General features: G+C 35.3%; 1 protein-coding gene across 1 annotated transcript in view; it reads left to right on the top strand.

Moving 5' to 3' along the window:
- DCC (DCC netrin 1 receptor) overlaps positions 1–16,460 on the top strand; it is a 1,139,534-nt gene that overhangs the window by 838,334 nt on the left and 284,740 nt on the right. Inside the window, exon 12 of the mRNA XM_066352289.1 lies at positions 5,917–5,966. Within this exon, the coding sequence (XP_066208386.1) occupies positions 5,917–5,966 (50 nt within the window). The remainder of the gene's footprint in view (positions 1–5,916; positions 5,967–16,460) is intronic.

Genomic DNA, 16,460 nt, shown 5'->3' with positions numbered 1-16,460 from the left:
AAAACATACGCATATAATTGTCCTGTGCCTAACAAAGGGATGATGGCACATACTTTCTTACATGTCGTGAAAGAGAGGAAGTTTTAATTAAGAGGATGGGTTTGAATAGTAGCAGAGGAAATTATAGATCTAAAAAAATGATGATAATGAGATGTTGGGAAATTTAAGGAAAAGTCAAAATAAAATACAACAGAGTATATGATGTGGGGCCAGTGAAAATTCAGGCAGATGTGGAAATGCAGAGATGTGATTTCCATGAATATTAAAAAGGCAACATGCTATTCTTTTTTAGCACTTGCTTCCTGTTGCTGTGTGTAATTCTATAATCTTTTGTCTTTGAATTTAAAAAAGAAAATGACTTTAGCTTGACCAAGCCACCATTCTGTAATATGGGAAAATGTGTGGGTAGATATTCCACGCACACTCGGTGGAATGAGGAAGGGCTTCTCTGTTATTAAGGGAGGTGTACAGAGGACACATGGGTAACACTCATTTGCAATTTCAACTAGAAAAACACGTTTTATATGTGACACCTCTTCAGTGTCCTTTTTAATGTAATTATTATGCCCATCCTACTGATTCTGTTATTGACAGAACAGAATAGCTATTGGCAGAATAAATTACTTCATAACTTATCATTATAAAAAGAAAAGAAAAACAAATAAAAATGAATATTTTACATAATTTAGGTAGATATAATTCATACTCTGAACCATAATACTATGGCCTTATTCTCCACTTCACTTTTAAATGCCATAAATGAGAAAGAGAGATTATTACTCATTTGTCCAAGAATTAATATCTAGAAATGTTGCAACATATAAGAGTTAAAAAATGCCTGTCGCTCACCCCGGAGGGGCAGAGCATCACCCCCTGGTGGGCAGAGCGTAGCCCCTGGTGGGCGTGCCGGGTGGATCCCGGTCGGGCGGATGCGGTAGTCTGTCTGACTGTCTCTCCCCATGTCCAGCTTCAGAAAAATACAAAAAAAAAAATGCCTGTCGCTATATTAAAGGATTTCATGATTCTTACCCAACAAGCATCACTGTGCAAGGGACTCCAACTTTTCTCTATCAGATACACTTGACAGAAGACAGGAACTTCATGGCCTCTTGAAGTGGGCTCCCTGAATACCTCTGCATTCATCTTTGCAATCGTCTCATGCCTTTTAATTTCCAACAGAATAAAACCTTGCCCTCTTGGCTTCCATTCCCTTATCATCTACCCAGTCCCCTTCTCTCCACTTCAGTCTGATGTCTTCTCTCTACTGAAGCTGTCCATGCTGAGGTCACACATCACATCGATATGTATTGAATCATATTTAATGGTCACCTACTGCCCAGTACCAGTCAAGCCCTTTTCCCTTGTCTTTCTGAGGGAGATGTGAAAGGTAAAAGGGCTAACCCTTGCAAGCACCTAAAACGTGAGCCTTCCCTATATCTAAGTATTTAATAAATGTGATCTGTGCCGATGTACATGCCCCTCTTTCTAGGTACACTACATGCTCCTCATATGAGAAATGACGTTAGAGCCATGTCTATATTCCTCTCAACTCAGTAAATATTGACTGAATAAGCCTGACAGTTCAGCCAAACCTGTAAAAGGGTTTGTATATATAAGCATATCATTACAACTTCCCATTCGTGTGGCTAATTTAACGTACATCTTTGTCTAAATGTGTGTGTATTGTAGAGATAATCCTATTTCTTATCAAGTCAGAGGAATCCTGACCACAAAAAAAAAAAATTAGAAAAATTGAATAAAAACAAAAGTGAAATGCAAATATTATTTTTTTCTGAATTAATTACCCCAGTGGTATCCCTGCTATTTGAGATGTTTATAAAGATTTTTGTCCCAATGAGCTGTCTTCTCTGATTTAGCTCTCCTTTCACTGTTTTTCTAGGAAGAAAAATTGTTTTGTTGTTGTTGTTCAAACTCCTCTGCCTAGTGTAATATTGGTTTAGAGCAGTTCACTTCTTCGTACATACCATTTGGGATTGTCAGTCATCAATCTAGGCAGCCTCATACCTACTGTAGAATAGAACTAGTTTTGCCAATTTGCTCCCAAACATTGTCTTTTGAACAAGTTGATGCAGATAGGTTACAAACAGATTTTGTGAATTAACTAACATTTATTAGCACCCATACCACCTTTCCCTGTGTCCAAAAGCAGAGGGGAGCCAATGTCCTAGGCAAACTTAACTTATAGGAAAACGCTTCTTACTGTGATCACTCATATTTATGGAGTACTTATTAGCACAAGACCCTGATCTAAGCACTTTGTATTGTTAACATTTTATTTTCACAATACTATGTTTTATCTGACTTTGCAGATGACAAAGCTAAGACAGAGATCACAAAAGCTAGTAAGCTGCAGAACCAGCTCACATAAACTGGTAGGCGAAGAGGCAGGATTCAATGTGGAAATATAGTGAGTTTCTCTTACTCTACATTAAATGTCTCATCTTAGTTCATTCAAGAAATAAATTCATATTTATATATGAACTATGATTCATAGCTTCATAAATTATGTGCATAGGAAAGCACACACTTGCTAAGGGGAGGAATCCAGGTGACTCTGTGTATGGAGATTCATCTACAAATGTGGGAACTTGATCTACTCTACAGAATAAGCCATCACCATGGGTTTCAGACCAGCATGTTCTACCATATAGAGGGGAGTTTCCAGACCAAACACCTCTGATTGGCTTTAATGAATCTATTGATAAATTGCTTGACGTTTTGGAGAGAAAAAGCAATGAACTATGTCCTTACTTTCTGCCTCATGAGACAGTGAACATTGTCAAATAAGAAGAGAAATAAAGAAAAGCCCGAATAAATGTGGATTCCGCTTACTTCTACCAAGCATCTGTTCCTATGTATTATCTGTTTATCTGTAAATACTATGGGAATTGAGGGTGAGATGATGGGAGTAGCAATAACAAAATTTACTATAGAAAAAATTATCTACTTTCTCTCCTAAGTAAGGCAAGAATAGCCAGTGTGCTGTCAGTGGAAAGGGAGATTTATATTACCAGAAAGACAAAATACATCGATTCCACTGTTATAAGTCCACCTTTGGGACTTTGTGGCTTTCATTCCCAATACAGAAAATAATGTTAATATTTATCAAATTGTAGTAGTTACAAAAAGATGTGTCCATATGTATCCTTTCTCTTATATATTCTAGTCTTTCTGGAGATGCCATTTATAAACTTACATAAAATAACATCTGAGGTTTAAATATCAACTAACGCAGTACCTAGAACAAAATGTGTGGTAAATATAAGTCACCTCTTCCTTCCTCCAAAATTCAGTCACCTATCATATATACAACTAGTGTTACTAAAATTATGTTTTGATATTATTTAATTGTGAAAATGTGGGTGTAATATGATTAGTAAAGTATGTAACATGTAAATATTACAATCTCATGTTAAATATAAACTAGGAAGATTGTTTTCATATTTAAGAAGTGATTCATTGTCATTTAGTAGTAATATAAGTGACAGATATATACAGATGATGTTTCATATCATTGTACATTTGAAACCTGTCTACAGTAATCTTATAACCAATGTCACCCCAATATATTTAATTTTAAAAAATGCTATAAACCTACTAAATGATTAAAATTTTCAAAATTGAAAATATTCAATGTATGGAGCTTTGCTAGAACTTTGCTGTATTTTTAGTAGGAGTGTAAATTGGTGCAACCACTTTGGTAAATGTATCTCTACTAAAGCTTAGCAAATGTCACTCTGATAGGGGTTTCCACTCTTACCAGTATTTCTATTCCTAGGTATATAAAGTAGCAAATGAACACAGTTGTCCACCAATAGACATATGCAAGAATATTCAAGAGATTTATTCTTATAGTCCCAAGTGGACATAGTCCAAATATCAATCAGTAGCCTGAATAAATATGAAATAGAATAGTCATGTACTATATTATAATACCGTGAAGTAATAAAAATAACAGAAACAAAAACTATTGCTATGTGTAACAACATGAATGAATTTTAAAAACTGATAACCAGCACAAGAAACCAGCCTGGGAAAAACAACAACAACTATGATTTCATTTTTAGTAAACTCACAAACAAACTAAACTACTCATCGAGTTAGAAATCAGAATAGTGGTATTGACTGGGAAGAGATGCAAGTGAGCTTTCCAGGGGACTATAAGTGTTCTGCATTGTGATCGCAGTGGTGTTTAAATAGAAACACCCACCCACATACAATTTATCAAGTCATACAGTCAAGATCTGTGCATTTTACTATGTGTATATAATAACTTAATAAAAATAATTCAAGAAAAAAATTGTGATAGAAACCCTGAATATGAAAAATATTTCATTATGCCTTACAACTTTTCTATTAATTAATTAATTTAACAGTCATTTGCTGAATGTGCCCCACGTGCCAGACCCTTGTTGATACTGGGAATGTAGTAGCAACAAAAGGGACAAAAAAATCTATATTTGATAAGAAAACCATAATATGAGCTAAAAGATATTGAATAGTAAAGCCTATTTCCTAAATTATGAAATATTTTTGAAAGAATACCTGCTAGAGTAAATCATGAAAACTAAGCCTCCAGTGAGCAATTTATCACAAGCTACATTAGCTATAACCTTTATCAAGCACTAAGACAAGTTCAAAATTAAAACAAAGTAAGTGTTTACAATCCCCATTCTGTCTGGAAAGACCCAGATGCTAATATTTAAGCAAGTACTCATTTCCTCATTTAATTATTGAGTCAGTCAATATTAATTGAATGTCAGACTAGATGATATAAAGATTAATAATACATATATCATGCCATTATGGTGATTACACTTCACAAGGTAAAATCAGAGTAGGACGTAAATAAATTCTGGGTAAAATATAAATAGAACAACATCTGTTGTCCAAATTTAAATAAAAGAAGAGGGAACATGACATAAAATTCTTGAAAATGCTGAGAGTATTTCTTCTCCATTAAATTCACCAATTTATCATGAATTAGGATAGGTACTACTCATTTTACAGATTAATATGTATTAAACATTTATTGAACACTATTTTTATTTGTATTATAGGGAAAAAAAGCTTTATTTTTTAAATTTATTTTTTGTGATTTTTTTCTAAGACATCTAGAGTAGTGCTTGACACAGAACAGACATTCAGAGAATGGCTGTCTTTGACTTACTCACGTGATAGAATGTTTACTTTTGATGTAGTGAATGATTATCATAAGTTATAAAGCTAACTGTACTTGTTCTTCATTCTTTCATGAGGAGTAGGATAATGAAAATGCAGGCAAGACAAACAAAATTCCTAGAAAAAAAACACTAAGAAAAATAAACTGCTCCTTTGTTAATGCCATTTGGTGCTCTGCATCTGTGGTACTCCGGTTTAATTACACACGGCTGAAAAGGTAAATAAATAAAAAATAAAAGGATATATTTCTTCTTTCCTCCTTTTAAGAGATAATAAAGACTGCATTAAAAGGATTAAGCAGCATGAGTGACCATTAGGATGGCATGTTTCATCATAAAACCATGCAGATCCTGAAATGCACAATATCTTAAGCCTTTAAACCACTCTAGGAACCTCTAGTGTTTATTTATTGGTTTCTCTGGGAAGGTTATCATCAGAAAGCTGTAATTATACGCTGGTATTTGGTATCACACACGGCAGGTGCTCTCTTGTCTAATAGTTTTGGGGGCTCCCTACATGGATAACTGGCCCACCAAGAGAGTAAAAATAAACAAATGCAGTTATTGTTCATCTCTCCAGGAAAATTTTAAAGCGCTACCAGGGTCAACCTACCTGATTATCATGTGAACTGAGAAAAAGACACATTTCAGAGTGTTGCTGTTTCTCTCTTGCAACTCTAGCAGTGACCATTTCACCTTGTTTTATTCCTTTCAGTGCCAAGTGCCCCACCTCAGAACGTCTCGCTGGAAGTGGTTAATTCGAGGGTAAGTGGTTGAAATGTTCACTATTTTATTACCTGTACACATGTAACTTTTGCTCACCCTCTGTATGTGCGGTGAATGGTGTCTCCTGCATGATGAAATGTCCCAGAACGATGCAGCGCGTGGCACTGATCCCTCATTTTCTTGCACCACAGTTGACTTTTTTATATGAATAATTTGTTTACTTTTACACTTGATTTTTATAAATGTTACAATGATTACAGGCTAATCCATCAAGAAAGAAAGATGTCTATTAACTAATACTTTCTGGTATAGGACTTAATATTTTAGGTGGGACAACTGAGTATATGAATGGATAAAACAATTTAAAAAGGGGGTAGAGAAATACTTTGTTTGCTGACAGGTTAATTAAAATTAAATATCTTATCATCATCCCAATGTTCCCTTATGTATGTAGACATTGAAGGCCATTGTTGAAGTCCAATAAGATTATGTTTATGAAGCAATATTACCTAATAGTTCATGTTTCCTGGCCTGGAAAGTTGATAGAATTTTCAAAAGAGCTTAAATTAAGCTAGTTATAACTGAAGAAAGAAACCTAATGTCAGAAATAAGTTTTCTAGAAACATCTCCTTTTTCAAGTGTGTTACAGGGTTAAAAATCAGCCCAAATACTATATAGTAAGGAGACGCAAACAAGGATTGGTCTGGCTTGATCTGTGTGCATTCTGGGAGTTATTTCACTACTTTGGACCTTTTGGCCTCACTGGTCTCTAAGCTCTAGAGATAGCAGGAGAATGTTACCAGTCTTCGGAAAACATAATCTGGTGTTTATTCCTAGCTTTCCCTTTTAATATCTGTATGTGATCTTAGGAAAGTTTCCAAACTCATCAAGCGTTAGCTTCTATATTCATGTATATGAGTATGAATGTCTTCCTTATTGATTTGTCTTTAAGAAGTATTAGTACGTGTAACATATGAAAAGAACCAAACTTAAAATCAGTAGCTATTGGCCCTGGCCGGTTGGCTCAGTGGTAGAGCGTTGGCCTGGCGTGCAGAAGTCCCGGGTTCGATTCCTGGCCAGGGCACACAGGAGAAGCACCCATCTGCTTCTCCACCCCTCCCCTTCTCCTTCCTCTCTGTCTCTCTCTTCCCCTCCCGCAGCCGAGGCTCCATTGGAGCAAAGATGGCCCAGGCGCTGGGGATGGCTCCTTGGCCTCTGCCCCAGGCACTGGATTGGCTCTGGTCGTGACAGAGCGACGCCCCAGAGAGGCAGAGCATCGCCCCCTGGTGGGCAGAGCATGGCCCCTGGTGGGCGTGCCGGGTGGATCCCAGTCAGGCGCATGCAGGAGTCTGTCTGACTGTCTCCGTTTCCAGCTTCAGAAAAATACAAAAACAAAACAAAACAAAACAGTAGCTATTATTTCAACCAATGTACACATCTTTACATACTCTGCAAAAAAATCTCTACTGTAACTCTACTTTGGTAACTTTGATCACATTGTGCACTCTCACATAAATGTATCTTTTGAAGCTAGTGAAATGTCTCTAGACATGTTAGTCTCTTTGACAGTGTATTGGATAAGAAATAATGAGACAAATTTAAAACTAGAAGGGATTAAAATACAGCTGCACCACTCAAATTAAGAGATTGCCAAATTAATGTCAAATTGATGTTAACTGCAGGTTAATGCATAAAATTTGGAAGGCATATTATAATTTCTCTTTTTTTAATGACTCATTTTTTTATTAATATTTTAACCACCTCACATATTTCTTCCAGGACAAAGCCTAGAAATTGACATAAGCTATTTTGAGTGTGTGCCTGTATTCCTTACGAGTCTACTCCAACTAAGGGTGTCTATCTTTTTCTGAAATGTGAATAAGGTATTACCGAATGACCCTGGATGCTGACTATATTTGAATATGGATTTATTACTTTCCTGAAGAGGGAATTTCTGTATTGCAAAATTGACTTTTTCAAATGATATATATATATATATATATTCACACATCGCAGCCCTACTCTTCTATAATATGCAGTGCTTGCAGTGACCAAATACACTCCTGTTTCCATCTTCTTGTAATTCTCTCCGGAACACTTCACTGCTAGAAAATTCAACTTGTTTATGAGTTTTTCAGGATGAATGCAGTTGCCCAGGTCCTGAGAAGCCTCTTCCTCTCTTCTCTCTCCCACTCTTATTTTCTAGTTTTTAAGGAATTATAAATTCTGTTTCTTAGAATGTTACCAAAAGGAAAAACATTGGATAACCAAAACACTGTTTATCATTCCCAGTATGCTGATAAGTAGAAAGACAAAAACCATATTCTATTTTGATAATCTTCTTTTGTTTGAAACAAAAGTTCTTAAATATACTAATATTTACCCCAACTAATACCATTTAAAGGAACAAAATTTATTGAAAAGAAAACCCCACATTGTCATCAAGTAAGTATTCTTTTAGATGAACAATTCTGTTTTTGTGTTTTTCTTTATATTTAGGATTTTTACTTAATATAGAAGGGACAAAGTAATTTTAAAATGCTATTCTATGTCATTTGCAATGATAAAACATAATTGATCATTTATGACAAGCCATGAGGAAATTTGGTGGTGGTAATATTTTTGCACTCAGATGGCTAGGATTTCTGTATATAGAACTAAAAAGTCACATTTATAGGTACTTATTAGTGTTTAGACCACCTATTGTATAAGACAGTTGGACCAAGAAATCATGATTGAAGGTATCAAGCAGAGGGTACCCTTATACATTTAGATAAAAAAAAAGAACCAAAGGAAATTTTATTAATCTTGTTCTCAAAAGCCAAGTATAGTAGATTACCTTATAAAGCTGTAACTACAGAAAAGACTACATTCCCTTTCTACAAGGTAAATGTGAACACATTTTCTTTTTTGAAGGAATGACTTGAACTATAGATACTCAAGTTTTAGATAATAATAAGTCATGATGAGATGGTTATTTTTTGTACCAAAGTTTTGTTGACAAGAAATAATATTTTTATAAGAAAATAATGCTTCACAGTATGGACTTTAGAATATGACTGTTTCATTAGGAAATGTTTTTATACAGATAATTTGTTTAAGATTTTACTTTGAAATTTAATTATGATTTGAAGAAATATATTAACTTAATTAGTCAAATGTCATTAAAGCACAGGCTCATAGAATGCAAAGTGATTATTAAATTATGACTTGACTATTTTCCTATGCTCAACACAAAAGATTCTGGGAATAAGATCATTTAAATTATCTGAGATTCAAGATTCTTGGGCTCTTTTACTACTGCTCTGAGGTTTTGTAAAGCCACTGTCTCTGTTTCATTTATTCATTCAACATTTACTGTGTGTTTACCAAATGTCTTACTATATGTACACGCTAATATATATATATTGCTAGGTACTATATAACTACTATATCTATCTATATCTGTATCTATATCTACCTATGTATAATGCTAAAGACATGAACAGTCTTTGCCTCCAGGGAGCTCAAAGTGTAATAGAAAAACATATGAGAGAAAATTCACTTTTTATCTAATCACATTTAACCTTCTCCAACTCTTCAAAGTTGATATTATATCTCATGATAATGTGAGAGAATTGGAGAGATCATCCCTGAGATCTCTCATGACTCCAAATATCTCTAACTGTATTTCTACTTTTTGGATTCTCAATCATTTTGATTTATAGAATTAATGATAATGGCACAAGTATATTAGCTAAAATATACTTGAACTTACCTGACAAGTTCAGATATTTATCAACTGAACACAACAGAGTGATTATAAGGAATGAAATATTAAATCCAAATTAATGATATAACACAGTATCACCGGGCATGGACTGTTGTATAGGTTTAGACTTTTTCAAATGCAGAATATTGGATTCCTCGCCTTATATCACTGCATTCCTCTCCATTGTTGAAATCCTCATCCTTGAACACCAGATGCATCGCTGTGGATGTCACTGTATTACATTTCTGAAAACTGGTACCCGGTGAGTCATCCACAGTTCAACAGTATGTCTGCTGCCTTCACAGCAACAGTAGAAAATGTGACTGGCTTCTTCCTGCATCTTAAAACAGCTCACTCCCCTGTGTGTCAGCATAATTTAGCATGCTTAAATAACTTGAAAATTAGTTTAGTGATCATGCAATTCCCTTTACCCAGAAACCACCCAAAGGGAGAACTAAAACAACTTCCAACTCCAGAAAGCAAACTGATCATTTTGACCCCAGGTGTTTTAAGATCCTTTCCTTCTCTGTCTCTCTCTTTTATTTTAATTATACAGAGGAAATTTAAATGTTGCTTTGTGAGGTATCTAACCTCAAAGAGGCAGGCTTCTGAAGATGTGGTGCAACAGGATGGGTTTAGACTGAGGTCTCTGTCTCTTCTTGGGCTAGCGATAATTCTCTTTTCAACAGAAGTGATAGCCAAGTGAGTAGCTTGAGTGAGCCATCTGCATTGGACCCCTGCCTGGGATACCCACTTGTTAGGTCCCATGAGTAAATGTGTGCAGATGAAGAGAAGGGAGGAAACTAGAGGAATGGAAAACAAAGGGGTCATGTGAGTTACGATAGCAACTTGCAGGTCCTCTGCAGTGTCCTGTCTGAAACTGGTGTTTCGCCCTTGGCTGGACAGTGGGCAGTTGAATTCACCTTGCTCCCTGTGGCCTCACAGCCTCCCGGAAAATGCATGTTGACACAGGTGCTCTGGAACCACCTCTGCAGGCTCACCATGCTTCCCATAAATGACCATCTTCTTGTTGAGGTCTGGGACTCAGGTAGCTCTTTAAAAAAAAAAATCATCAATTTTTTTCCTGAATCATCCTACATCCCTCATAAAACATACTTTGAGACTGAGATTTTTATAGCCAAAGCTCTGAGTCCTCCCCTCACAAAGACAGTGTATAGTGCATAGAAGGAAGACACAGAGAAGACCTTAGATGATTGATTCTATTTGACAATAACTTAGAAAATGGCATTGGCTCTTTGGTGGACAAATTAGTACAATAATATTTATACTCACAAATACTGGTGTTTGTGCTCAATCATAATACACAGAGATTTCTGTTTGAACACAGTGCCTGGTGCATTATCCATCAAGTCAGTTCAAGGTGATGTAGATCTCTTGTGTTTACTTTATTGATCTCTTTATTGATTCATTACACGACTGTACTTACATGACTGTTCTTTGAGCATAGCGAATGTCCAGGGAATTGCAAGTGAAACAGTTTAGGGAAGGGTGTGAGGATAGGAGCATAATTATAAGGAAGGCAATGTCTCCTGGTAGTTCTTACAGCATAGTCTTTCTGTCTGTCTAGAATTTACAGAATATACTGAATATAAATTTTATATTATATTAAAATCAAACTACATGCAATAATAATTCGAGAGACTCCCTCAAAAATAAAACTATGTTAGTTCTGTAATTAGGATAGAACCATCTTCAGATTCCACTTAACATTTTTTAAAATAACTATTTTATTGGGGTAAAATAAAATAACATAACATTTACCATTTTAATCATTTTTAAATGTACAGTTTAGTGACATGAGTATATTCCCATTGTTTTGTGACAGTCACCACCATCCATATCCAGAACTCTTGTCTTCTCAAACTGAAACTCTGTGTCCATCAACTACTGACACGCCATTCCTTCCCTTGCCCTGGCCCTGGCCAGCACACCATTCTACTTTCTGTACCCTGACTTACTTTATAAAAGAGTGAGGGAACCACTTCAGGGGGAAATTTTTCTTTTCTTTATTTAATTAATTGTGTTTACATAGATTCTAGAGTTGCCCTGAATGCATCCGCCCTCCCCCTTATTCCCCTCAACATCTCCCTTGCCCCCCTCCCTACGGCACCCTCCCCGCTTCCCTTCGTTTATCCCATCCTGTCATCCCCTTTCCCTCTGTCGTCTTTTCCTCTGAGGATGTGGAGAAAGGGGAACCCTCCTGTACTGCTGGTGGAAATGCAGACTGGTGCAGCTACTGTGGAAAACAGTATGGAGATTCCTCAAAAAATTAAAAATGGATCTGCCTTTTGACTCAGCTATCCTACTTTTAGGAATATATCCCAAGAACACCATATCATTGACTGAAAAAAAGAAATGCACCCCCATGTTTATGGCAGCATTGTTCACAATAGCGAAGATCTGGAAACAACCCAAGTGTCTGACAGTGGACAAGTGGATTAAAAAGCAGTGGTACATATATAGAATGGAATACTATGGGGCCATGAAAAAGAAGGAAATCTTACCTTTTGCAACAACATGGATGGACCTGGAAACTATTATGTTAAGTGAAATAAGCCAGGCAGAGAGAGAAAAATATCATATGATCTCACTCATTTGAGGAATCCAAGGAACAATGAGAACTGAGGAATGGAATTGAGACAGAGGAGGGATCAAAGGGATCCGGAGAAAATTTTTTAATTGCCCTTTCCGTTTATCCTACTAGAGAAATAAAACACTTTTAAAGTTTTAGATCTTCACTCCCATAGGGAGATGAAAGATGTAATAAAGCAATAATGGTCAAGAATGTAGACAGACACTTTAATTGGCCAGGAAAAAACACCTCACTTCCCATTATTGATAGTGCTTTCAGAATATGTCTGTTCAAAGATCTCACATTTATGAATCAGTTTTTTTAAATATACAGATAAAGCCAACTGTCATAATTAATAACAAGGAGCAAGAACTTCATGCATGGGATAGTCCCAAAGTCACTATGTAACATATGATAATTTGTGACATTAGTCTCAGTTTCAGATCCCATCACAATTTAGACTAGAGCTACTCACCTGAAGTGATTTTTTAATTTTTTAAATGTTTATTGATTTTAGAGAGTAGAAAGGAGAGAGAGAAAGAGGTAGAAACATCAATCTCTTTCTGTATGTGCCCTTTATTGGGCATCCAACGGGCAACCTTTCAGTATCAGTGCAAACACAATGAATGAATGAACTGTGAATGGGAAGAAGATTCATATTTATATTCTTATTGTTTTAAGAATAGTAAATATAGTTGGATAACCAATTTTTAAATAATATAAATGTATCATGCCAATTTAAATGCATTCCATAAATAAGCTGAATAAGAGGATGGTCTAGAAATTCAAAATATATATTTGTATCAGACTGTCATTCATATTCTTTGAGCTCTTCTACTTTCCCAAGCAATAAAGTTGCTTGACTACAAAAGTCTCAAGAAAGGGACTGTGTGCATATTGTAGCAACTCCAGTTCCTCCTACCTAGTCAGAGAAACCTATTTGACAGGTCATTTTGTATTTTTGCTGAGAGGCAGTAGCTTTTAACTTGAGACTTGTCTATTTAAGTTTTACATGGATAAAGTTAAGGGACACACACATAAAAATATTTATATGTGAATAAATACCTCATACTCACTTAAAATAAAATTCATCTTTTTAAAATATAAAGCTGACTGTAGCTTTGTATCTTTTATGCATAGATGAATCTAAATATTGCAAAGAATATATGTCTATGTCCATAGCTGTATCAACATGTATTTCTCCAGAGATATCTATATTTTAATATTTCCAAGTTGAGTTTTCTTTTTTGTACTTCATAGAAAGGAAAATACATATTTGTGTTTCATTTAGATACTAATGTACATAATTCTCTTGATGAAATCAATTATAATGCTCTTGGTGGAAATATTGTCAATTTTTAGAAAATACCCAAATGTTCTTTTAATTTGAAAATTTCATTAGAGAAAAGACAATGAAGAATTTAAAGATTATTTCTGTTATAATCTTGGGTTAATTCTTCCCTGTGTTTAAGCATTTGTTCATTTAATTGTAAATATTTTTTGAGTATATGCTATATGTGACACTAGCTAAAAACCTCAGCTCTGCCAGTTTAAAAAGAAGCTTCCTGGGTTGCGTCTCAATCAGGAACCCTGACACCTCTCTCCTGAGTGGCAGCAATAAATGAGAAATTCTCACAACTGAAAATACCTCAGATTGAATAGAGTTTCTGCTTATATCTTTGATAAAAGGAGTAGATGCTTGGCTATGGTTTAGAGGGGGTTGGGACATTTCCTGATTATTTTTTACTTCATATACTCAAAGGTGCTCTACAAGACACCAGGTCTAGAAGCTGTACCTCATCCGCAGGTGGGACTGAGTCTGCCCACTGTTCTACTGGCCTGAACTGACGCTGGACCAGAACTCAGGTACCAGCTCCAGTTTGGAGAAGGGAGAACCTGAAGGTCCAGAGTTGAAGTTCTCAAACTTGAAAGAGCAGAAATTAAAATGCAGACTCCTTTCCCTCATCCCCACCCCACCCCCACCTCTATCACATACACTTCTGATTCAGTACATCTTCTGTCCAGGAAACATGCTTTTAAATAACAGCTTAAACTGTATAGATGTCGACGCTCTACAGATCCTGCTATAACAAAGTTTGATTAGATCAATGGCTTCCAAGCTTTTTAATACAACATAAAATCCATTTATATACTCAATTTACCATGACATCTTGCTGTGACATGCAAAGGCAAAGATATGCAAGAGGAAAGATGCTGTCATTGGTCTCTTTGGGATGCAGGCTGTGGCATGCTGGATCCAGTTTCACTGGCTAGCAAGAGTGGATCCACTGTTAAACACAATTCCTTATTAAAAATTAAAATATAGCAATTTACAATTAATTAAATATATTTTACAAAGGTATATTTTAAACCTATCACTCCCTTGTAATTTTCTTGCATTTTCTCATTATGTCTTGAGGTTATTTACATTCCAGTTCCTTAACCTCCTTCTTCAATCCCCCAATGGACTCAAAGGCATCCCAGGAAAATAGAACATAGTTAAACAAAGGGAAAAATGCTGACCTGATTATATTATGGCTATGAACATGCAGAGGTTAAAAAGTCAGGAAGAAAGAATTGGAGGAAGATCAAGTCCTTTCCCATAAATACAGGCATCTTACAAGTCTGGTCACTAGATTAGGAGTCCTGATAATTTATTCAGAATCCCCGGGACAACTGCACTGGAGCGGATCCAAAGAATTATTCTGCTACCTGGGTATCTTCTTGTTCTCAGTCTCCTTTATAATTTAAAGAGCCTTATATCTAAGGAGGGAGAGGAGATTTTATATATAACATCTGGAGTTTAATCCAAAAAGTTGTCCATTCATCTTCAGTGATTATGATGAATGATCAACATGACTGCCTTATTTGAAATGCAACTGGCTATCTTGCATAATAAAACCATATTATAGTATTTACTTTAGCAAATTTACTTACAGAATTTGTCCTACTCAGTATCTATAAATTATACCTTTGTCTTTATCAGGAACATGTCATAGATATGCCCCCAAAGTGAAAGAATTAAACAGTGCCTTTAATACTATCTTTATAATGAATACATATCATTTCATTAGTAATGGATTTTTTTAGCCTTTTTAAAATGAAAGGATCAGAATTCTTTTGTGATTTAGAAAGCACAGTTGTTTTCATCAAAGGAACTTTAGTATCTATTTTACATAATAATATATAGTCTTTTATCTGTCATTTGGGCATTTACTCATTAATTCATTTTTATTGATTACAAATCATTAATACGCAGCCATTGTTTAACTATTAAATACAGGCATCCCTTAAGAGGCCTTATCATTAAGTAACCTGAAATGTAAATCAGTGAGGAAAACCATTTGAATTGTAGATTATGGTGAAGTAAATAGACCAATGTGCACTTTCCTTTCTTATTTTGAATTAGATAGAAAAGCAGCTAATGCTTGCCTTAAACTTTTTCACTTAAGGTTAGAAAGTATTTTGAAATTCTGTGTATGGAGATTCAGTTTAGAATACCAGATGAAAAGCTTGTTTCATTTAACCATTTGTATGATCTTCATCTATACTTGACAGTAAATACCTTAGTTTGTAGAAATATCTGTACCTATGACATCATGCAGTTAGAGATTTAGTTTCCCCAGAGTGTATGTAACTTAGTAAATGAGCGTGCCTTCTTCTGAGAGTATATGCTAGAATCCTTGCTTTGATTTCAGAAGGAATTTCTTTCTTCCATACTGAGATGGACATGGACATCAGGAACTTTACTATGGGAAACAACTTGACAGAGTGACAAACATAGGAGCCAGTTGTTATCAATCATAAAATATACTCATTCTCTGACACTGGGTCTTCTGAGGAACTGACATAGTTGGGAAGTGATGCTCTTTAACCAAAGGGAGAAATGTCTATCATGCTGTCATATCATACTTGGTTCAAACTAAGTATATAAATACCTATGTTATGATACTATTCTTGGAAAATATTCTTCCTTGAATAAGCTCTTGGCATTTTGGTTGAGAAGTCATAAATGCCTATAAAGTGTACAACAGGATACCTGTTGTAATAAGCACATGATAAAAGAAATATATACTTAGTTTAACTATTGATGTCTGTACTTGTGAAATGCACTATAATGCACAATGTCTTCACCTAATGGTAACAATCAATTATTATTAGCCTGACTTTGCAGAATATTGTGACTAAT

Source organism: Saccopteryx leptura, chromosome 11, assembly GCF_036850995.1.
Source record: "Saccopteryx leptura isolate mSacLep1 chromosome 11, mSacLep1_pri_phased_curated, whole genome shotgun sequence".
Taxonomy (NCBI): domain Eukaryota; kingdom Metazoa; phylum Chordata; class Mammalia; order Chiroptera; family Emballonuridae; genus Saccopteryx; species Saccopteryx leptura.
Note: the sequence above shows the minus strand (reverse complement) of the source record. Positions and strands in the feature narration are given on the sequence as shown.